This window comes from Fukomys damarensis, unplaced genomic scaffold (assembly GCF_012274545.1).
Source record: "Fukomys damarensis isolate Sample0158 unplaced genomic scaffold, DMR_v1.0_HiC HiC_scaffold_37, whole genome shotgun sequence".
Classification (NCBI taxonomy): Eukaryota; Metazoa; Chordata; class Mammalia; order Rodentia; family Bathyergidae; genus Fukomys; species Fukomys damarensis.
In genome coordinates, this window is record NW_022900949.1 from 28,901,276 (window position 1) to 28,923,874 (window position 22,599).

At 51.4% G+C, this 22,599-nt stretch overlaps 1 protein-coding gene across 4 annotated transcripts in view; it reads right to left on the reverse strand.

Moving 5' to 3' along the window:
- Slc6a11 (solute carrier family 6 member 11) overlaps window positions 1-22,599 on the reverse strand; it is a 108,798-nt gene that overhangs the window by 61,383 nt on the left and 24,816 nt on the right. For all 4 annotated transcript variants that reach the window (XM_033759813.1, XM_033759814.1, XM_010631371.2 and 1 more), the window contains exon 5: window positions 21,146-21,278. In XM_033759813.1, coding sequence (XP_033615704.1) covers window positions 21,146-21,278 — 133 coding nt within the window. The remainder of the gene's footprint in view (window positions 1-21,145; window positions 21,279-22,599) is intronic.

Consider the following 22,599-nt stretch of genomic DNA (forward strand, 5'->3'; position numbering starts at 1 on the left):
TTGTCCCTTGTTGCTTGCTACCTTCCGCCTGACATGAACTGTTTCTCCTCTGCAATGCCTATCTACCTTGGCTTGAAGTCAGCTGATTATGGACTGAAACTTCTACAAACTGTAAGCTAAATAAACCTTTCCTCCCTTAACTTTGGACATTGGGCATTTTGTCTCAGCAGTGAGGAAAGTAACTAAGACATGGGGCCTTGGAAGATGATGCTGGATGCTGCTGTTAATCAAGCACCTATGGGGAGCTAGGAGTGTTTGGGGTTACAAAGCATGTCTGGCCCATGTAGTATTTCTAACTGATCTGCATATTACTTGTAAGAGTTCTTTCTCCATTTTACAGGCAAAATTCCAGAGATCAGGGAGAAAGTGCTCAGAAATACCCTCTCTCCACCACAAATGCTGTGTTCTCTGTCTCCTTTCAACCTGTCTCATTTGACTGTCCTTAGCCTCAAGCACCTGCCCTACCTTTTGGCAGCAAGTCATCATTGACAATGACAAACCTCAACTGTGAGGTACCAGGGATCCCTTCACCCTTCCTCTCCAGCTGGTCCAGCTCACATGGTTGCAAAGAACAACAGTGACATCCAGTCCCTAAACACTCCTTATGTTGAACATCAACAGACTCTGCACTTCCCTTTGGCATTTCAGAGACCACTCCTTGAATTTCTAAGACAGAGCACCATAGCAGTCACCAAAGAGTCTGGCTTAATCTCTACTAAGCTGTTAGCAATCTCTGAGGAAAACATGCTAAGAAAATGCAAATCTGAAGAAGGAAAATGACCATGGACATATGTAGTCTCCCCATATTTTTTTATCACTTTTATATGTATTGTTTAGAACTTTCTAACAGAAATTAAATGTGTATGGGGGCTTTCTGTTTTAAGCAAATTCTAAATAGTCAGAGTCATATTTCCACAAGAAAATATTGGCATTTCTTCAAGGAAGTAATAATATTTTAACAGTAAGAATATTTCCATGGGAAGTCAAAGTTACAATTTTTGAACAATGACAAATAGCTGATCGTTAGCCAAGAAACTCAGCCCCTGTACCAAGACTAAAATAATTAAACATCGGCCCTCCCTGGGGGTCCATATTTCATGGCATAATTTCTGGACTGGGTTGAGAAAGTGAGGGTAGGTATTGAGGGACAGAGTTAGAGCTGGGAGGATCTCAGCAGGGTGCAGCAAGCAAGTTCTAGTGCCCATTCTACTACAGTGTAGAGACCATGCTTCTCCCCTGGGACCCACTGCTTCCTCACAGTTGCCTAGAAAAAAAGACACAATTCTCAGCTTCCCTTGCAGCTAGGTATGGCTGTGTGACTGCATCTGGCCAATAAGAAATAAACAAAGGTGCTGTGCACAACTTCTAAGTCACAACCCTAAAGGGAAAGCTATCTCCTTTCTCTCTCTCCTTGCCCTTCGCATAGATGAAATGAAGACAAGTCCCCTTAGGATATGTTAATGAGCAAGTCAGAGCACCAGAGCAGAAGGAGATGGGTCCCTGGCCTAGGAAGCTCACATGTGGACTGTTAGGAGGAAAGAAATAAACTATCCTATTTGCACCAGTGCTCTCTGAGTCTCTATTATAGGCATCAGAGTCACATGTGCAAACTAAATATCTAACCACCAATCTCACCTCTGTGATCTTAGGAGGTCCTGTGCCCCTCTAAGTCTGTATCATTTCTAGTGATAATTCACTGGCTAGGAAAACCTGGTTGAGCAAAATCAAGAGAGAAGAAAAACTTTACAGGCCAGAGAGCTGCTGCAGCCAGGCACTGGAAGGAAGGACAGAAGGCACTAGGACTCAGCCCAAGTGGCCACTGTAGATGAGGCTTCTCTCTGGAGTCCCAACTCCAGCCAGCAACTCTGGTGGCTGAGGGGCCAGGGTGCAGTACTTAGACAGAATGGCAGAAATCACACCAGGATGAAAGTGGGCAAGACAAAATTCCAATTTAAAGTGATAGATGACATTCAAAGACTGACATGTGAAGAATGGGACTTGATCGTGTCCACCAAGGACAAAGACACAGGGATAAAGCTTGTTCTAGTCTCAGGAAAAGCTAAGGACAGTGAACAAGGCCAATCTGCATGACACACAGGAACCCGGTGAGGAAGGAATCTGGGCTCCCCTTGGAGGACTCAAAGGCTGCTTGGGGCTCAAGCACAGCCTTCTGAGGGGAACCCCTGAGGCTTTTCAGATACTGATGCCAAAATGCCATCCCCAGGCCCAACAGGTCACAAAGAAAGGACCAGAACACCAGGAATTTCAGGTTCTGGGGCATTGTGAGCAAGAAAGTGAACATCTGAAGAGCTCTTTGTCCTCCATAATAGTTGAGACCATAAGGAGCATTGACATCCATAGCTCATTTAAACCCTGCAATGTCGCCACTCTTTCTTGGCCATTAGGGGTATCCTGCCAACCTGGTTGGAAGCAGAGGGGTTAAGAAGGAAAAGTACTCAGCTCAGGAGAAATGGGACTGATACTTACTGTCTGCTGTTTGCTCTTATGTAATCTGGTTACATAAATAGGAATTATTACATGCCCACTTCACAGAGGTGGAAGCTGAGGCATCCAGAAATTGAGTATTATCCATGACTGCATGGCCAATAAAGGGCAGGATTCAAGCTCAGCTCTATCTGACTCCAAAGCCTGCACGGCACCACTGCATGGACCCATGGGGGGGTTGAGTCCCTGTGTCCTAGTCAGGTTCATCTCACACCACATCTTCCAGCATTCCACAGGGAAAACCTGTGCCTCTCTGCCTATGGACTTGGTCTCAGCCTCAGCCTTCACCAGGAAGATCCCCTCCTCCTTCACTACTCAAAACATGCCAGCCTCCAAGACTAGTTCAATGGCCATGTCTCCTGGGACTTAGCCTGAGCCACCCAGACAGAACGAAACACTTCCCACATGGTCTTTGTCACAAGGAGCAGAGGTGGCACCCTGATGTCAGAAAATCAGAGCTCCAATCCAGCCTCTGGCATTTTCTATGGGTGTGACCAACTTCTGACAAGGTAGTCTTTCTAGGTTTTGTTGTTCTTTCTTTGTAAAGTGAGGATAATAATACGGTAGATTGACTCCATCCATTTGGGTCTTGGATTCCTAATCTATGAAATGTAGATAACAGTTCCTATTTCGGGTGGGTGTGGGAATTAAATGAACCAGTGCCCACACAGCATTAGATGCATGAGTTGGCTTTTCTGTCTTTAATAAACAGCAGTCCCTGTCCTCCATTTACCAAGCTATATTCCATTCTACCTTGTGATGCAGTTAGCTGCTGTGCTGGTCAGTTTTCTGCCACTATGACAAAATACCTGAGGTAAACAACTTACAAGGAGGAAAGGTTTAATATATTCATGGTTTCAGAGGTTTTGGTTCACGGCCCCTTGGCTCTGTGGGTTTGGGCCTATGGAAGCACAGGACAACATAGCAGAGGATGTGGTGGAGAAGATGCTCAACTGAGGGTGGCCATGAAGCAAAGAGGGAGACAGGAAGGGCTCAGGGTCCCAGTGTCCCCTTCAAGGCCACACCCTAGTGAACTAGGCTCTGCCTCCTGAAGGTTCCACTATCCCCCGAGGGCACCACAGGCTGGGATGAAGCCTTCCACACATGGGCCCTCAGGGAAGAGTCAGATCCAAAGCAGCTATTCACTTAGCTCGTTCTCTCTTTCCTTGTATCTACTCAAGGGTCAGGTGTTTTTCTGACACACTTCTGGCAAAGGCCTGTACTTGCTGTGAATAATGAATGAATGAATAAATTAGGACCTTGGTAACCTAGTTAAGAATGAATGAACAAAGCAGGATACAACCCCATGTGGCTGCAGTGAACCTGTGGTAAGAACAGTCTGGGTTCTCATCTCAGCCTCTCCATCTGAGAGGAAAGAACTTTGTGCTCAGTGCGATCCATGAGTTCCTTGTGTGCCAGGTCTACACTGGGTTCTGAGAGCAAGCTCAATCTGGGGGCCAGCTGGGTCCCTGTCCTCACCGGGCACATGAGCTGATGCCAGGGCAAAGTGATGGGCCCTTCGGTGGTGGCAGAGTGGGAGCCCAGAGACACAATGATGTAGGGTGGGCATCTTGGGTGGCCTTGGTGTGCCACAGAGCTGCTCCTGGTGCCAGCATGGAAGGGAATGGCAGGTCCCTGTAGGACCCTCTAGGGTCCTGATCTAGAACATACCGTAGGAACATTCCTCAAAGCAGGAAGGGGGACCATACATAGAGCAGGCAGAATGCATCATCCTGGGAAAAGTCACCTTTAGAGAGAGAAAGAAGCCCTGTGTATCAGGGAGACAGGACACTGAAATAGCAGCCATGCTCATTATGAAGGTTGAGCCCCGTGTGAATCCTCATCTGAAGGGTATCTAAACATCACTGGATGGGGGAAGCTAGTGTGTAAGCCTATTTTATGGTGAATTAAGATTGGCCAGGGAGTTTATTGATTTTTACAGAGATCCACCGTAAAGGCAACAAAAATGAGAACAAATCCCAAAACCAGCCCAAGCAACATGAACACTCCATGCCCAGCCGAACTTACACTGGAATTAGAAGCTATTATTTACTGCCTGGAAAACACACTCTGGGCCTTGGCTAATAATGATTTTAACCCCATCCATCTTCTTGGACCAGAAGGCTGGTGTCACCATGGTGACCAAGGACACTATGAAAGTGCACGTTCCCTGGTGGGGATCCACCAGCGGGGGACAGTGTTGGATGAGAAACACTACCCCGTGTCCCTTTGCTCTCTTAAGTAAACTCGTGACGATGGAGGTGCAGAGAGAAGCAAGGTTCAGGGACCACATCAGCAGCCAGAAAGGCAAGGGGATGCCTGGTTCCTGCAAGCACAGCCTCTTCCCCAAGACAGACAACACCCATCCACTGCATAGGTCACAGACTCAGGATGCCCCTGGACCCTTCTGCGGGGGGCCCTGAGGATTACAGATCCTTCCCAGCCACCTACGAGCATTGCAACGTGCTGCTTCCTTTCCTTGGAGGAAGAATCTGCACTCGCCTCCTGTCTGCTGCTGCCACCTCTCCACTCAGCGGCCACCTCAGAGAACACCAGGGTCCCTTTCCTAATCCATCCCAGTAGCCTTGCTGTATCTTGGCAGCCTTAAAACTTCCTGTCATGAGGCTATTCTCATTTTCTGCTTCCTTTCTCCACTTTAAACAGTCTCTCTCCCAGGTTCATTTCATCGTGCTTCTTCGAGGTGATCAAGCCACTGACACTGATGAGCTCCTGCTCGGGGCTGCACAGTGTGTTTGGCACAAGAGCCAGCCCTGTCCTCCTGCGCTCATGGAGGCAGCCACTCTCTGCCAATTTCCAAGCTGTCTCCTAGAAGTCCAGCCTTGCCCATGCTGTGGCTTCACCGCGTCTCCTGAGAGTTTCTGTGCAGGAAAAGTAACCCCTCAACGCATGTACTCATGGCACTTGGAGGCGGGGCCGGTGGAGGCAGTTGGGATCAGATGAGGTCATCAGGGTGGTGCCCCAGGTCAGCATGAGTGGCTTTTAAGAAAAAGGGACCCAAGCCTACATGTGTGCCTGCCCCCGCATGTGACACCCTCTGCTACGCAATGACACAGTACGAGGCCTTCCTGAGACGCCAGCAGCACTTCCCAGCCTCCAGAACCAAGAGCCAAATAAACCTCTATTCTGTATAAACTACCTGGTCTATGGTATTTTACTATGGCAACAGGACACAAACGAAGACACCCACCTCTACGTTCCCATCATGCCCTCCCTCCTGAGTTTTCTCACTGCCTTCTACAGTCTTAGGAGGCACCAATGTGCTGATGCCCTGCACCATTCCTGGAGTTTAAGACCCATCTTTTCAACTCCCTTATGTCAATGTCCTGGATTTCCTACAAAGACCTATGATTCCAGATATTCAACTCCAAAGCCACACAGTACACCCTGTGAAAGTGTGTGGCCTTGTTTGTTTGCAGATTTTTCCTTAGAGCCTAACTAATAATTGTTAGGGGAAACTCCCGCAATTTTGTAGAAACTACAAATGTCCCCTGCAATTTTTTTCTTTTGGCAGGTGGTTTGCAAGTAGCCAATCAGAGAGGGTCATCCAGTTCTTGCTGCTGATTGGCTGCTGCCCTGTAGCCCACCTCCCAGATACACAATCATTCCCGCATTACAACAGTCTGCTGTACTGCAAGTAACTACCTCAAGTGTTCTTGTGCAGTTCTTCTTAAAGGCCTAAGATCCCTAAGATGCTGCCCAAATGCCCTGCGCTCTCTAAGGCTTTATTAACACAATATTTTATCAAATTAAATTACACAGCGGCAGGAGACATGGCATATATAGGGTTTAAACTATAAAAACAGACCTTTAGAGGTACTTTTCTGACCACATCTGAAATCTGTGGTTGTTCACAATTCATAGGTGCTCTAGGAACAAAACCACTGTGAATTTGGGGATCCACTGCACATGTATTTCCCCCTGCCAACCTGTGCCCCCTGTGTCCCCTTCTTGGATAGTAGGATTGCCCAAACTACAATGTGCCTCTCTGAATTCAGCTTCCCTCTCTGGCTCTCTGTGTGGATTAACCTTTGAGAGGGAGAAAAGTCCAGCCCAGCCCCATCCCTGAACAACCAGCCCTCCATGCACTTCCTGTCCTTGCTCTTACAAGGAGGACCAGTTCTACCCTATGTTTTCTGGGTCTACCCTCCTCCCTGCTTCCACGAAGTCTTACCATCCTGGCTTTTCTCTACTTGTTAGGGAACTCCTTGGCCTCCTTTTGACAGGTTCCTCCTTCTCTTAGCCTCTTAAATACTGATGCCCCCGCAACAAGTCTCACTTCCACTCCTTCACCCTACTCTCTCACATTTTCTCCCTGCATATCTCACTGTTCCCAGAGCTTCCGCCCCATCAATTCTAAACATGTTTGTTCAGTTGTTGTATTAGTCCATTTTCTGTTACTATAATGAAATGCCTGAGGTTAGCTAACTTTATAAAGAAAAGAGGTTTGTTTAGATCACCATCTAGGAGATTCAAGAAGATTGCAGGCATGCATGCGAGAGTGTGAGTGAGAGATCACACCACAAAACAGGAAGCCAGTCAAGATTCAGAGCCTGGGCCTGTGCTGACAACTTGTCCATGTGAGAACTCAGGGATCCCATGAGAGCTGACCTAAGTCCTTCCAGGGCAGCACTCCCATGCCCTACACAATACCCACCAGCTCCAGCTCTTAAAGCTACCACACAACCTCCCAACGCTACTTCTCCAGGGACCAAGCATCCAACACACGAGCCCATGGGGACAAACCACATCCAAGCCACAACAATTATCCACCTTACTATCTCTAAAGTCGCAGAGTCCATGAGGTGACAGCTGCTATGTAGTCTCGACTGCCAGAGTGTAAGGGACATGGTCATAGCTGTGCCCATTACCGTCACTACAACAGCGCTATGGGCTTTGTTGTTTAAAATATTTTAAATTCTATTCATCTAAATCAATTATTGTTTACTATTTAGAATGTCTTAAAAAGGTCACACTATGCTTTTCCAAGGGTGAAAACTGACACTGTACATCAAATTTAAATCATCAGCAATATAATCACAATTCTACATTTTCTTGAAAAGAAATAACGAAGTACTTGATGGATCCAAGAAAACAAGACATTTGTTAATAAAGACAGTTATATTCTGTGACCACAGTCCCTGCAAACTGATGGTCACATCCTACCGATCCTAAAAACTGCCGGGCATGGTGGTGCACGCCTGTAATCCCAGGACACAGGAGGCTGAGGCAGGAGGATTGCTGTGAGTTCAAGACCAGCCTGGGCTACATAGTGAGTTCCGGGTCAGTCTCAACCACACAGTGAGACCCTGTCTCAACCGCCCCCCCCGCAAACAAACAAACAAACAAAAAACCAAAAACCTATCCTAAAAACCATACTGAGGAAGGAGCATCCACCAGGTCCTGTGAAACAGATAAAGAACCTTCAAAGGCATACCAGCTTCATGTGTCACACAGGAATAATGCCAGGACAACAGGCAGCAGATTAATTAGAAGTATTTGTTATTTCTGATAAATGCCTTTTGTAACTGGAAGCAATGTATACCTTTTAGTATGGAAAATATGATATAATACGAGATCAGGTGAATGTCATATTAGAAGTTTCTCGGGGGGGGGCACAGATTCCTATGAAAACCAGTGATCTATGGACCCTCACCCAGGAAAATATACACGGCCACACAATCCTATAATTTTGGGCTATAACCCCAAGGGCTTCCTGGACCTGGGAAATATCCCCAGGCCCCTGGGAGAGACTTGCTAACGTGTACATATTCTCCCCCTCTCTCTCTGGTTCCACACAGCAGTAGGGCAGTACTAACCATGACCATGAGGAAGAGCGACACAGTGGACTCCAGCTCCAGCTCATCCCGCCACAGCCTTCGGGCACATATCCACAAAGTAGGAACAAAATACTGACACCAGAGGACGACTGTAAAGATTAAAGGATCCAAAGCAAGTTGCCGGTTGTCACGAAGAGAGGCACCATCCTCTAAAGGGCATCCGGAGACACACAGAGACCCTTCAAGTCGCCGCAGACACTGGGGACCCACGGAGGTGACAGAGGTCTATGAGTGCAAGGATCCTGCCCAGCAGGGGACAGTCCCCGTGCAGTGGAACACTGTCCTGCTGCTCAAGACTTCCACATGCTCTGCCTCCTGGGTGCTCTACATGTAACCTCAGTATCTTTTGTTGTTTTGGTTTTGGTGCCAGAGATTGAGCCCAAGGTTCAAAAACTAAAGTGTTTTTTTTTTTTTTTTGGTTTGGTAACCGCATCTTAACTGAAGCTAAATTTTCCAGAAATGCGATTACCATGCATACTGAGGAGAGGCTCTACTTTCTTTTACTCAGTCCTTTACCAGGTACTGTTTGTTATTTCAGAAAGTCCCCTTGCTAATGTCAGCCCTACCCGCGGACTGAGGGTGATCAACGGGGATTCTGAGCGATCCGTGTAGTTGGCTCCTACTCCAGGGCGTAAAACACACAGGAAGAGAACCAGCAGCGTGCAGGCAGCATCGGATTGCTCTTATAGCCGCGCGTATCCCTCACAAGCTGGCGCCAGCCCCTGCCAACTTCCTAATGTCGTCTCGCTGCCTGAGCATTTACATTTTGAAAGACAGGCTGTTTTATTTAGAAGTCGCTGCCTTTTGGCGTTTCCTAAAATTAGCAAGGACATTATCTCAACTTTCCTGAACAGATCTGCCCAGGCAGACTGTCGCACTGCGGGGTGGTCCAGGCTTCAGAGGGGCCACGGGTTAGGAGAGGCTTTGGAACCAAGGCTGATGTAGGGTAGGAACTCCCCGCCTCCTCGGTGTTGGTCTGGCTCATACCAGCATACTGGGCCAGTAGTAGCTGTGATAGTGTGACTGGTTCTGGATAAAGACTGTGTCCGGCTTCTACAGAGCGAATTATGCTCTGCTCCAAGGTTCTCACTGCAGGTTCTAGTTCATAACACATAGGGGGTTGTCAAACAGGAGGGACAACAGCTGCTGCCTCAGCAGAAAGAACAGTGGGGGCCCTGCCGGTGCCACCTCTACCTTCACAAAATACACTCCTGCTCAGGAACCTTCCATGGCTCACCTCTGTCCATGGGACCTTAGTCTGGCACTTGTGTTTCCAGCCCGTGGCTTCCCAATCGATATCCCAACTCCAGGCACCAAAGGACTCTACTTTCCTCACCTCTCCTCCGAGGGAGGGCCCTGCTCCAGGCCTGCGCTTGGCTGCCTTTCCAGACCACCCAGGGATGAGGGACTTCCCGGTCCAAACTCTGGAGCAGCCCTAGCTGCACTGCCAACAACTGATATTTACTACAGGACAGCGTGTATTGTCTCCAGGCTCCCTTGTCCACAGACTGAGAAGTCTCTGAAGCCAGAAAATGAGTTTATAAAAATCACGAGCCAGTACAATCAAAACGACAGGGCCGCTAACGGCTATACACCTGCTGCATCCCAAGCACCGTGCAGTGTCACCTGTGGACACCTTCTGACCAGGCAGGCAGGTGCTCTTCTGTCCCCAGCTGATGTCTAAGGAACAGCTGAGGGGCAAAGAAAGCCTCAGGATCACCTAGAGGCAAAGCTGTGGCCCAAACCCACATCTCCTGACCCAGAGACAGAGCCCTTGGCCTCTGTTCTCTTCTGCCTGGTGGACAAGGGAGTGGTAGCTAAGGTAACAGGGGAAGCCAGCACTCGCAAGGGCTCCCTCCATACTGCTGGCCACTGGCTGGGTTCCCATCTTCACCCCTCTGCTGGCTGTGTGACTCTGGGCTTTAACGTCCTCTCCAATGAAGTGGCTTTGCCAGCACCCCCAACAGGCTGCTCTGCAGCTTGGGGTGCAAGGCCTGAGCTGCGAATCAGGGCTCGTGTGACTCTGCCACGTCCCTCCACAGAAATCACCTTCCTCACATCGCTCTAGGCTCCCAGTTGGGCATTCTGCACCCGGGCCGAACACTTGGAATCCTACACAATTCCAGCCCTGTCTTGGGTTTCACTCCTCTCCCTGACACACAGTAACCGCATCTTAAGTGAAGCTGAATTTTCCAGAAATGCAATTACCATGCGTACCGAGGAGAGGCTCTACTTTCCTTTACCTCTGCCATTTCCTGACTCCAGGTAGCAGTTGTGTGTGTGGCTGTCCCGGCGATGCCGTGGGCCTGTCCTCCCGTCAGCCTGACAGGTCCCAGCACATGTCTGGCACCACATGCTTGCTGGCTTGCTGAATCGATCCACAAGGGCCATCACAGCCTCCATGCTGTGACTTATGCCAGGGACAAAGTCACCCACACTGTCAGCACCCTGATCACACAGGTAGGGAGGAAAAAGGAGCCAGCTTCCCTGCCCCTGTCCACACCAGCCTCCCCTTTCCCTCCTGCCTAGGAGCAACTCACACTGCCCACACCTCCCGCTCCAGCCTGAGCTGTTGCTGCCTCCTGAGCCCTATTCCCTTCCCCACGCTCCCTCCCCGCAGGGAGGTTTTGTAACACACGCTCTGACTGGTCTGACCCCACTCTAGCTGCAAGCTTGCTTGGAGTAGGCACCACAGTCCCTGGCCAAGGACACAGGACGCAGGACACACCTGGTAAACATTTGCCTCACAGAGTAAGAACTCTCTGTGTCCCCAACCCCGAGAGTCATGGGGCCTCAAACAGGTAATCACGGGGCAGGCAGGTACTGCTGCCAATAAACGCTGTCATGGGAGCAAGGAAAAGCCAGGAAGGAGAGGTGGAGGTCAGGGGCAGAAAGACAACAGATGTGAACCGGGGAGATGGAGAACACAGGTCACCATAACCTAGTGGCAAGTTGCTCTGGATGCAAATCCAGGTTCTGCCACTAGGAAATGACCTTGGCCTTCATTTAAGCCTTCAAAGCCTCAGTTTCTCATGTCTACAAAGAGAGGTGAGCAGAATCTGCTTGGTGGTACACCCTTTAGCCAGTTGGCAACTGCTGTGTCAAGCACACCACACACTCATTAGTAGAGCCAGGGAGCTGAATGTGCTGGTGAGTTATATGCCTATCTGTCCACCTACCCACTGGTTTTTATTTAAGCACCAGCATCAGGGTTCAGCACTCTCTCTTTAGGGAGTTCATTTTCTTATGGGACAGATGTATATGAACACACTGAAAGTCCTAAATACACTAAGTCTATGACTCCGGTGACAGGAAGACTAGATTGAAACTGTGAAAGCCTTGAATGCCACACAAAGGGGGGAAACTGAGGCAAGGGCTCTGGCACCAGGCAGGTCTGGGTTTGAATGCTGCACTGCTGTTACTGACTGTGAGGTCCCCCCACCTCTTCCTGCTGTATCAAGGTGGAAGAAACAGCAGCATGGATGTCAGAGGCTGCTGTGAGGTCAGGGGCCATTCCACCATGCAGGACTCAGCATGGCCTCCTAATGCAGAGGGAATGATCTCCATTCTCAGTGGCTCTGATGAGATGTGTATAGGCTGGGCTGCACTGAGGGTAGCGGGGCTGGCAAAGACCACCCTTTCCCTGTGACACAGGTATTGGTAGCACATGGTTGGGAATTTCTAAAAACCAGTGTGTGCTCTGGGTGATGGGGCTGCTGCTGAGGTTTGAGGCCTGCGTGAAAACTACAATGAAGGAGCAGAATTGGACACCAGGGGACAGAACAGGTGGCCTGCTGGTGCTCCTCCCATGAGGTGTGGGGCTGGGCACACCTGAGGAAAGAATCTGCCATGTGCAAGGTAGCTGGGGCCTGTACCCAATCCAACAGGCAGTATACTGGTCAGCTTTGCTGGACATCACACCCCACACCCACAGCTTTAAAAAGGCTCATGGTTCCAGGGGATTCAGTCCATGGTCACTGGCTCCAAGGTGGAAGCATCATGGCAGATGGGCATGTAGAGGAAAAACGCTCAGTTCATGGTATCTGGGAAGCAGAAGAACAGTGACACAGAAGAAGGTATGAGGGACTAGATACAGACCCTCAGGAAGCATCTCCATGACCCACCCAAACACACTTAGCAGTGCGCTTTAAAAATCTCCTGGGTGGCTCCCAAGCCAATCAAGATGACATAGTTTACCTTAACCACCCTACTCAACCAGGTACTGCTAGGGAGGCACTGGGTACACATGACTCAAGGCCCAGCCAGCTGACCTCAAGGCACTCACCTTAGCCAGCTGGCTGGAGATGGCAGGACAGAGTAGAGGTGTCCCGATAGAGAGAATCCCCTCTCCTGGGCCACCACCACCCCATTCAGCCTTGCCTGTCAGCCCCACGGCCCCTGATGCCTCCTGCCACTCTGTCTCTTCTACAGGCATGAGCTGCTAAAGGGTGGGCACAGGTTCCGAGGAGAGCATCCCAGAGGCGATGTGGTCCTGGTATGGGAACACAGTGATCATGCTCATCACTCATACGACGTGGCTTCTCCACGCAGACAAGAGACACGGTGAAATGTCCAAAGCTGCTTCCTGTGTAAAAGGGCAGCTGTTTCATATGCAACTTGTTTTTCACCAGGAGGGGTGCATTCCACAATGACCACCAACAGCAGTGTATACCAGTCCGGAAGTTATTTATCATCAAGCACACACGGTAGATAAATGTGCACCATACTTTGCACAACCAGCAGGTCTTCAGGTGAGTTCCCACAGGCATCACCCAGAGTGTGACTGAAGCACCAAGTGCTACGATGTTACAGCGACGGCGATGTCACCAGGCAGTGGGGATTTCTCAGTGACCTCACAGAACCACTGTGGCACCATATATGCCATTCTTCACTGATTAAAACGTCACTAGGTGGCACATGATTCTCTCCTACTGCTTTTGTCCTCTGGCTGGTCCCAGTGGCAACAGGGATGAGAAGGCAGAGGGGACCCGGTGGGTGGGTAAGCCACCCTGGGGTCTGCAGGTGACAACAAGCAGGGGCCCCTGCAACACGCCAGCGAGACCCGATTCTCCAGCCCTTCACCGGCCCAGGCTCGTGTCACCACTCTTGGCCACTCTTACGCCCCTCTCCTCTACAGAGCCAGCCCATGAGTCACCCTGCCTGGGCCTCCGCAGCAGGCTGCTGCATGGTGCCCTCCTGCCACAGCACCGTCTGACGCCACACCCCCGACCCCATCATTCCGATCTGGCCTGCTCTCTCACTAGGGATAACTCTACCCGTCACTTGCTTCTCATGCTAACCTTGACAGAAATGGAAACTGAGATCTGGAGAGGCCACACCCAGAGAAGCACAAGGTGGCCTGGACTAGAGCATATGACTGGCAAGTGGTCAGACAGGACACCTGACTCCCATCCTGCCCATCCTGTTCCCCTGTGCTGTTATCTGTGCCTTCCCAGGCCTTGCGCAGTGCTGGTATTCAGTAGGCATAAGATAAATACTTCTCTTGTTTCTGGCTGAGTTTCCTAGCAGCTCTGGGTTTTGTCTTGTGCTGGGAGCAAGGCCTCTGATTACTCTGTGACTGTCACTCTGGAGGGTGGTTTCCTGCATCCCGGGACACCCACAAGCCCGAGTCAGCTCTACACCAGGGTGCTGGGGAAGGGTTAACAGTGCCCGCTCCCCCCAGCCCCACTCTGGGCTGCTGCAGCTTTCTCCAGAGCTGGCCAGCCCTGCAGACCACCCCCCCAGCAATCACTTGGACTTTGGGAGGCTTTTGTGCTTTAATAAAGACGGTATTACTGAGTCGCGAAGCCTCCCTCCTCTCCAAGTTCTCTGGCTGCCAGGGTTCCTGCTAAAGGTGAAACACTGCCATTCAAGGCCAGAGAAAGGGCTGAATCAAGACACTGAACTCTTTTGACTTCATGTCACAATCTATGGCTCTCCAGAATCACAGTGGTGTGAGAAGCACTCCCACCACTGCACAAAGGCCCCTGGGGCGGTGGCAGCGGTGGCTACGGTGGTGTCCTCGGGTTCTGGTGCCCTGGGGCAGGGACCTCCCTGCGCTGGCTGCCCGGTCCTCTGCATGCATCTCATGAGCGCTCTAGTTTCCTCTCTGAATGCAGACATGGGTGGCCGCGGGGAAAGCTGGCCCTGCCACCAAGCTGCTCTCCTGCTCCTGGGGCAACAAAGGCTGCTGGGAGGGCGGAGAGACAGCATGGCCCAGCTCCTTCCCAGGGCCCCTGCTCTTTCACACATCCTCTCCTTCCTTCCCTGCCCCTTTGCTCTCGCTACACGCCTCATTGAGCCCATTAGACACTTTACAGGGTGCTCCTGAAGAATAAATTGTCTGTGCAGGGCTCCAACCTGCCTCAGCGGGGTGGCTGCGGTGGAGAGGTGGCGGGAGGTAGCCTTTGCAGCTCCTCCGGGCCAGGCCCGACCCTGTCCCCGGAGGGAAGCTGACTTATCCTGCGTGATCTGGAGGCCGAAGCCCCCTGAACCTCTAGCTTCTCCTTGGGAAGTGGGGTGATCACAGGGCTGTGGGAAAGACTAAAGGCCCAGGACGGGCCCTGGGAGACGAAGGCACCACGCCTGCATCCACTCCACCGCTACATCATCCAGGCGACAAGGTCTGTGTCGAGTCCTTGTGTCACCTCCAGTTCCTCTGCTGGTTGGTGAATGAGGGAAGGAAAGAAACAAATCAATTCAAGGCTATTTGCAGCTGTTTCTGGGTGAGTGTGTCTGTCTGTGTGTGTGTGGTTCATTTTTTTTCTTCCTCCTGCCTTGGTGCCCTGGAGTTTTGAAAAGAATAAAAACTGGGCCCCAGGGCAGAGAAAAGGCATGATTCTTCTTAAACCCGGCTAATCCTGCAGCTTCCTTTAAAGGGGCAGCAGGAGGAGGCGGGGATGGGACCAGAATTGTTTTTGCAGTGCCCTCCCCTCCCAACCACTGCTCCTGGAGACCAGGAAATGAGGAGGAAGAATCCATAAATCATCCAGCACGGAGAGAAGGGCTGAAGGAGGAACCGGGCAGGAGGGAGAGAAAAGGACAAGAGCCAGCTGGGGGGAGATGTGGGGCAGCAGGAGGGGACGCTGTGACTGTCTGGTGGGCGGGGCAGCTGTCAACCGAGAGCAGAGCGTCCAGGCCAGAGAGAGGCTGGGCCCGCCACCCCTGTCCAGAAGGAGATAGGCGGCAAAGTCTCTGAATCCCACGCGGGCTCAGGCCCACTGACGGAACAAGGGTGCTGCCCCACAGGGGTCTCAGGCCTGAGCTTCTCCCCATCCCACTGCTGCCACCACCTGGCCACCTGCTGGCAGCGATGCCCATGGCCTCTCTACACCCCCAACCCACCCAGCAAGCCAGCAGAGAGAGCCAGGTCGAGGACAAGAACCGGAGCAGGCTCCCCGTGCTTACAGATACACAGGGCCACTCACTGCACTAGGACGGAACCCTGTCCCCTTTGCCACAGCCTGTGGGGCCTTACCGCTGTCCGCCTCTCCTCATCGTGCTCCACCACCTCCCCATCAGCGATCCTGGCCTCACAGTCACCAGGTTCTGCCCCTGGGATCCTCCTCCTAGCACACAGGGGCGCTGCCCCCCATCCTTCCCCATCGTAGTCCCCATGTTCCCTCCTTAGCATTTCTATGTCTGGTTTATTTCCCGCACCCTCCCAAGACCATAAGCCCCATGGCCGGGTTCACTCATCAGAGGACAGTGCCCCCTGCCAAGTGTGCGAAGCACAGTCAGTGCACATTAAACGCCAGATGCAGGAAAGGGTAGGTGAAGGAATGAGCAGTGTCCCTAGCAAATCAGCATCACATTTGGCCCTGAAAATGGAAGGAGACTTGAAGGGTCCTTAAGAAAAGCTCTCCATCAAAACCACCCCCGTGGCTGTGTTGGAAATGGTCAGGAATCTGGAGAGACAATAATTTTCATCATCATTTCTTATTCAGTGGGACACAGGTTACATAAAAAAGTTTAACAGGTTGGATCGTCCTATCAGTCCCCAGACTTCTGGAAAGGGCCAGATCAGGAATGCAAGCTGAGCCCCCATCCCTCCTCCAAAAGGCTTGGACCAGCAACGTTTCAGACTTCAGATTTTTCTTTTGGATTTTGGAATACTTGCACATATATACAGAGATCTCTTGAAACTGGGACTCCAGTCCAAACAGGAAACTCATTTGTTTCAGATACAGCTTCTACACACAGCTTAAGGAGATTTTGTAAAGGTCATTTTGTGCATGAAACAAACTTTTACAAACTGAACATTTTCCCTTGTAGCACCATCTAAGCTAGATCTCAGATTTTTTGGTTCAGGGTTCTTCAACGTATGTGTTATGTTGTGTGGGCCACATGGTCTAATTACCCAACTCTGCCACTGCAGTAGCACGGACACAGCCAAAGATGGCAGGTGAGTGAATGGAGGTGGAAGTTTTCCAATAAAACTTCACTTACAGACACAGGCAGTGGGATGGATTTGGCCCTGAAGCTACTGTTGGCCAATCCCTGGATAAAATTAGGGCCTAGCACAGCCACAAAAGGAAGACATGTAGTAATAAAAACAGTTTTCAACCTTTAACAAATAATCATAGAGCTAGGACAACAATACCAAGCCATTACATTGACATACACAGAGGGCGACGGAATAAAGCCAGGTATCGCTTGGCTCACTTTGAAATCATTATTTCTTAGATCACAAAGAATTTCAGGTATATCATCCCGCACAGCAACAATATATTTGTAGAAAAGAGATCGTGTAATAGCAACTTTCACCCAAGGTACTGGGGAGCTAGTGAATGTTCAATGCCTGCTGAATGTGCAGGTAGGTGGACAGAATGGGATACTCTGGTTGTTTCTGTGTTTGGGCTTCGCTAGTGATTGGATGAGAGTTGAAGAGAGCTGTCTAAATTGACTTTGTGGCTTCAGGCCTTGAAACTAGAACGAAAAGCCAGTGTCAGTAATAAGCAACATGGATGTGGACAATGACTAAGAGGAGGACTTGGGGACATCGCAGAGATGGCCCCACGCTGCAGTCGTCCGATTCCCGTGACCCGATTCCAGATGTCTGGAGTGAAACGACATCACACCACAGTGGAAACACCCGAGGAAGCAAGGATTTCAGCATCTCATTTCCTAAGACTTAACGTACGACTGAGAAAGGCCTCTTCATTTTCTTAGCCCGTTAGAGGATTGCTGGAATTTCCAACAGCCTCTAGAGACAGAGAGAAGTCTCTGTAGTGATCAAACTGCAGCTATTTCGCTGGGCAGAGAAATAAACAGATGGCGAGCTCCCCCCGCCACCCCACACGCTCAGAATGAAGACCAAGGCGTGTCTGCCTTGAAGCCACATTCGTCCTTGCAGGAGGGCAGGCAGGTGAAAACCCCACCTAGGGCAAGCAGACGGCCTAGGTGGGGTCTGCTGTGTGCAGGGGGCCTTGGGGCCTTGGGCAAACCTTGCATCCTTCCTGGGCTTCCACTGCCTCACTTGTGAAATCGGCTTTCACTCACAAGCCAAGATGACTTCTGGCTCTGACACACTTGGCCTGGTATCCTCAGTCCTCTGAATCCTAGCTTCTTAAGAATCTGATTCACGCACTCGCTGCAACATTCCATTATCAGATGTGACATGGATGCTCTGAATCCTAACTGCTGTCTGATCGCACCACCCTCACGGGCTGCATGCTCTGTGGGGCCGCACTGTCCTCTGTCTTCACTGCTGCGCTCCCCACACTTTCCAGGAGCTCTGGGCACAGGTGGGATTTATATACCTCACCATGTTTACTAAGCAACCGAAGAGAAATGAGCACCTTGCTATTGGCCCTGACATGGATATGGATGCTCGTCTGGCCCCAGGGCGACACTGAATGCTGTTTCTCTGTGACACCAGCTGTCACTGGTGGAGATGTGAATGCCAGCAAAGCCTGACTTCACTGTGGCAGCCTCACCCGGGACTGGCTCACTGGGGACTGAATCCTGCCATCCCATGAAAGGCCAGGCTTCCCATGCCGGCCTCCCTGGCCGCAGAATGCGCTGGATGAACTGGGCAGAGACCAAGAGCAGCTTCCACCTGGAGACAGGCGGGGTCCGGGAACCTCCCACACTGAGGAACATTCAATACGGCAGAGAGCTCTACCCATGCTGCACCGGACAGCAGGCTCCACACCCAGGGAGGAAACCCAGAGCAAAGGCATCTTCTTCCCTGGATGGCTGCAAGGAGATGGCTCTGCTCCGGCTCCCACAAGTAGGGGACAGGGGTGCCTCTGCCCACACTGGGAGTCTCGGTCACCCAATGATCTATTTTTAGCTGTTTCTGTGCAGAACTCAAAAAACCTTCGGACACTGGGCTTATTCTCAAGGTGCAATGAGTAATAACCAGGAACCAAAGTGCCCCCCGCCATGAGGTCCACCTGATGGTGTAGGGTTGCCTGGTGTCACCACACTGTCTGTCACATGTGACCCCAGAGCCCGTGAAGAGCTGGGAATCTAGGGTACCTGGCTCTCATTTCTGGCCTGGAACTTACTTGTTGTGTGACCTTGGCCAAGTCCTGCCCCTCTCTGAGCCACAGTGTCTTCACACATGAATAAGGGTAAGGAGAGACCAAAGGTTTCTGCAGATTCTCACATTCTCCAAAACCATGTTTCATCCTGGAAGCTGACGCGGGTCCTGGGCACAAGTCACATGAACAACCAGTGACAACCAGCCCTCCAGAAGTTGTCTGATTGGCTCATCGCGTTTCAGCATTGCCCTTCAGGGGTCCATTTAGATCAAGCTGCAACCTGTGGTCACTGAGCACTTGCTATGTGCTAAGTGATTTCAATACCCACCTCTTCGTAACCAGCCATAAGAAACTATCATTGTCCCCAAGCCACAGATGATGGGCACAGTGCACCTATCCAGAAAGGGGACTATATGGACACCAACACTTGAATTTCACCTATTCCCACTTCCTACAGGAGGGTCTGTGAGCAAGTCACTTCCCCCAGCCTCAGTTGCTCATCTGTACAGCAGGGACATTGGTGGCTACTGTCTCACAGGGTACCTCCAAGGCCTGAGAAGAATAAGAGTTGAAGCCCAGAGGACGCCCTTGGTGACTCTTAACCACAGACCTGGGCTCTATGCTGCCGCTGCTGCTGATGTTGATCTCCTTGCCTCCACCGGAGAGGAGGAAAGGAGGCCACGGCAGCTGTGTGCATGGGTGTCACTCTCAGCACGTGTTCTGTGCACTGATCCAGAGGTGAGAGGGAGAGAGGAGAGAGCTCTGGGCTCAATCGTGAGGCACAGGGTCACTACATAACCATGGCCAAGCTGCTCTTAGCTCCGGTTCTCCACCGGGAAAGCAGGGCAATCACTGGAGTTGATGAAAAGCCCTAGCATAGCACCCAGGGAGCAGCCTGAAGTCTATCATAATGCAACAACTTTGTATTTTGGAACAGAGAAAAATCCGGTTGTCTTTATGATACCAACTAGAGATCAATATAGTCCCTGTGGCTGAAGGGACACAAGTTTCCCATTTCTACTTTCTCTGACACCTAGCACATTCATGGCTATTTTTCAGTAGCTCTTTTATACCATGGAGTGTGGCACTTTCACTAACTCGGCTGGGCTCTCCTGCCCCATCTGCTGCAGGCTGGCCACCTCCAGCACACATCCCACCCTCCTGCTGCAGCTGCGGGCCAGTCTGCAGGCGGGCCCCGATGCGTGTCCTAGGCGCAGCCGTTTCCTAGAGCTTCCTCTCCATTGCCTGTCCCAGCCAATAACTTAGAACACTGCTTGTGAGCAACTTCCCATCACGACCAGACAGGCAAAAAGGGACACGGTCATTTTCCTCTCTTCTATAAGGAAAAACTAAGTGGCCAACAGAAGGAAACTCATAGCATAGACACTCAGCCACGGGATGGGGTGACAGGGAGTGGTGGGGACTGTGACCAACCAGAACACCCCGGAAGGAGGTGGCTGTTGTTCAGCTCAGCCACACACAGCCATGTTGGTGTGCAGGTCTGGTGCCGCCCAATCTTATTTGCCAAGGGATGCCAGGATCAGATTTCCACTCTCCATGTCAAATTTCTACAGGTTGGCAACTAACTCTCACCCACCCCCACCCGCTTTTAAAAAGTGAAACTCATAAGTGAGCTGGACTTGGCCATGAGCTTCACATTTCTAGTTCTGCGTTGATCCTTGAGGCACATCACACATTCACTACCAAAGTCCTCACACTTCCCCACGTTTCCCAGTTGCCCTGGGGGCCAGTCTCAGGTTCTGGCCTGAAGTCTGTGAGGGAAAGAGCCATGAGCTGGCTGCCTTCTCCCATGTGTCTGCCCCAGCCAGGTGGTGGCTCTAGAGTCCAGGGAGGCTGTGAGACAGAGGTGGTTGCTCTCCCCTCCACAGACTGCGGAAGAGGGACAAGGGTGTTCTGAGATCTGGGACCTTCGAGGGGAGACAGCTGGTGTTCCCAGCATACAGCTCACTGACCCAAGGATCACCGTGGTCCTTTAGCACCGCTCAGTTTCCAATGCGCCTTATGAGGCAGACAGGGTAAAGCTTTGTCATTTCACAGGTGAGCAAACTGAGGCTCAGCAGGTAAAGCGGAATAGCCTTAAGGCTTATAACAAATATACAATGGACTTAATTCTGGGCTCCTGAGTGGACTCTGTCCAGTCCCATCCTACCTGCCAACTTCCGAGCCAGACTTTACAACACAACTGCTAGGCACTCTCTAGTCAACTGAGCTGGCATAGGACAATCATGCATCTCCTGCGCCTGCACAGTTGCTCCAAACTTGACCTCTCACCTTTCCCGTTGACTTGGTGCCCTTCCAGATGCAGAAGTAGCAGATGGTCCAGGCTGCTAGGAGACACAAGGCCAGCTCCCAGCGGAGGCTCCCGATGTGCTCGATCCCATCGGAGATGGCCAGCACGCGGCGCCTGCAGAAGAGCGGGGGGAATCATGGGGCTCGCAATGGCCTCTCACCTCTTGCCCACTCCCCACCATCCACCAGGCGCCTTCTCTGAGCCAAACCTGGGGTCCCCAAGGGGAAAAGCACCACCCTGCCCCCATGGATCCACTCTCTGCGGGGAGGTGAGAAAGACAGGGCAGAGGATAACATACGAGGCTCAGGGAAGGCCAGAAACACCTGACCATGGTATGTGGGAGGCTATAGTGACAACTGTAAACATCCCATGTGCCCGGGGGGGCTTGCTGTCCCAGCCCTGCTGTGCTCACAGTGGACACAGGACTTGATGTGACCACTGTTTGGCCAGCAATGGGACAAATGTCATTTCAGACAGAAGCTTCCAGAGCGGTGTGGCCTGCTCTCTTGCTGCCCTTTCTCCACCTCCATTGTCACTATGGAGGCTGCCATCAACATAAGCCTCCTCTGCCTAGAGTCAGGGATGGAGCATAAAGAAGGAATAAACTGTGCTGTTCTGAGCTACCAAGATCGCTGGGCTACTTGTTACTGCAGCATAACCTAACCTGTACTGACAGGGTGTCCAGGAAGGCTTCCTAGAAGTAGAAGCATGTGAGCCACACTTTGGAGGATGAGCAGACTAAGCCAAGAGAGGGAAGGGCAGAGACTGCTCCAGATTGAGGGAAACAGAGTATAGTGCATTTGGAATACAGCAAGCTGGGGCACAGGCAGCCAGAAGGAACAGCAGGAAGGGCAAGCGATGGAGGCATACAGGAGCTTTGTTCAACACAACAAGGGGCTGAGGCCAGCAGGGCCAATACTGGGAGGCACAGCCTTCCTGCAGGCCCATCGTTTCCACATGGCCAACGTGGGCCTGGCTCCCAGAGCCCATGCTGGGGTTTCTTTTCTTTAAAGACTCGCCATGCTCCATACTGTGCAAAGCCGTGGCACCAACACAAACCCCTCCAAGGTTGCTCAGCAAGCCCTTCCAGCCTGCCAAAGCACCCCCACCTCAGCTCACGCTGGTTGCCCCGGCACTCTGAGAGCCTCCTCTGGGAAAGGAGCTCCCACCCCACCAAGCACGACAGCCACCCTCAGTGTCTGTTTCCCTGGGAATCCACTTGGGCCTGTCTCTGCATTAAGTACTCAATGGCACCAATTAGCACTGGTCAGCAGGCTCCCTCTGGCCCCAGACCCCTGCTGGAGAAAGCTTCAGGCAGGAAAGGCAACCGGCTGGAACTCAGAGCCAGAAGCGGGGACAGCACCCATAACAAGCCAGGCACTAGGTCAGATGGCAAGGACCGAAGGCAAAGGATGACGTGGCTCCTGCCCTCTTC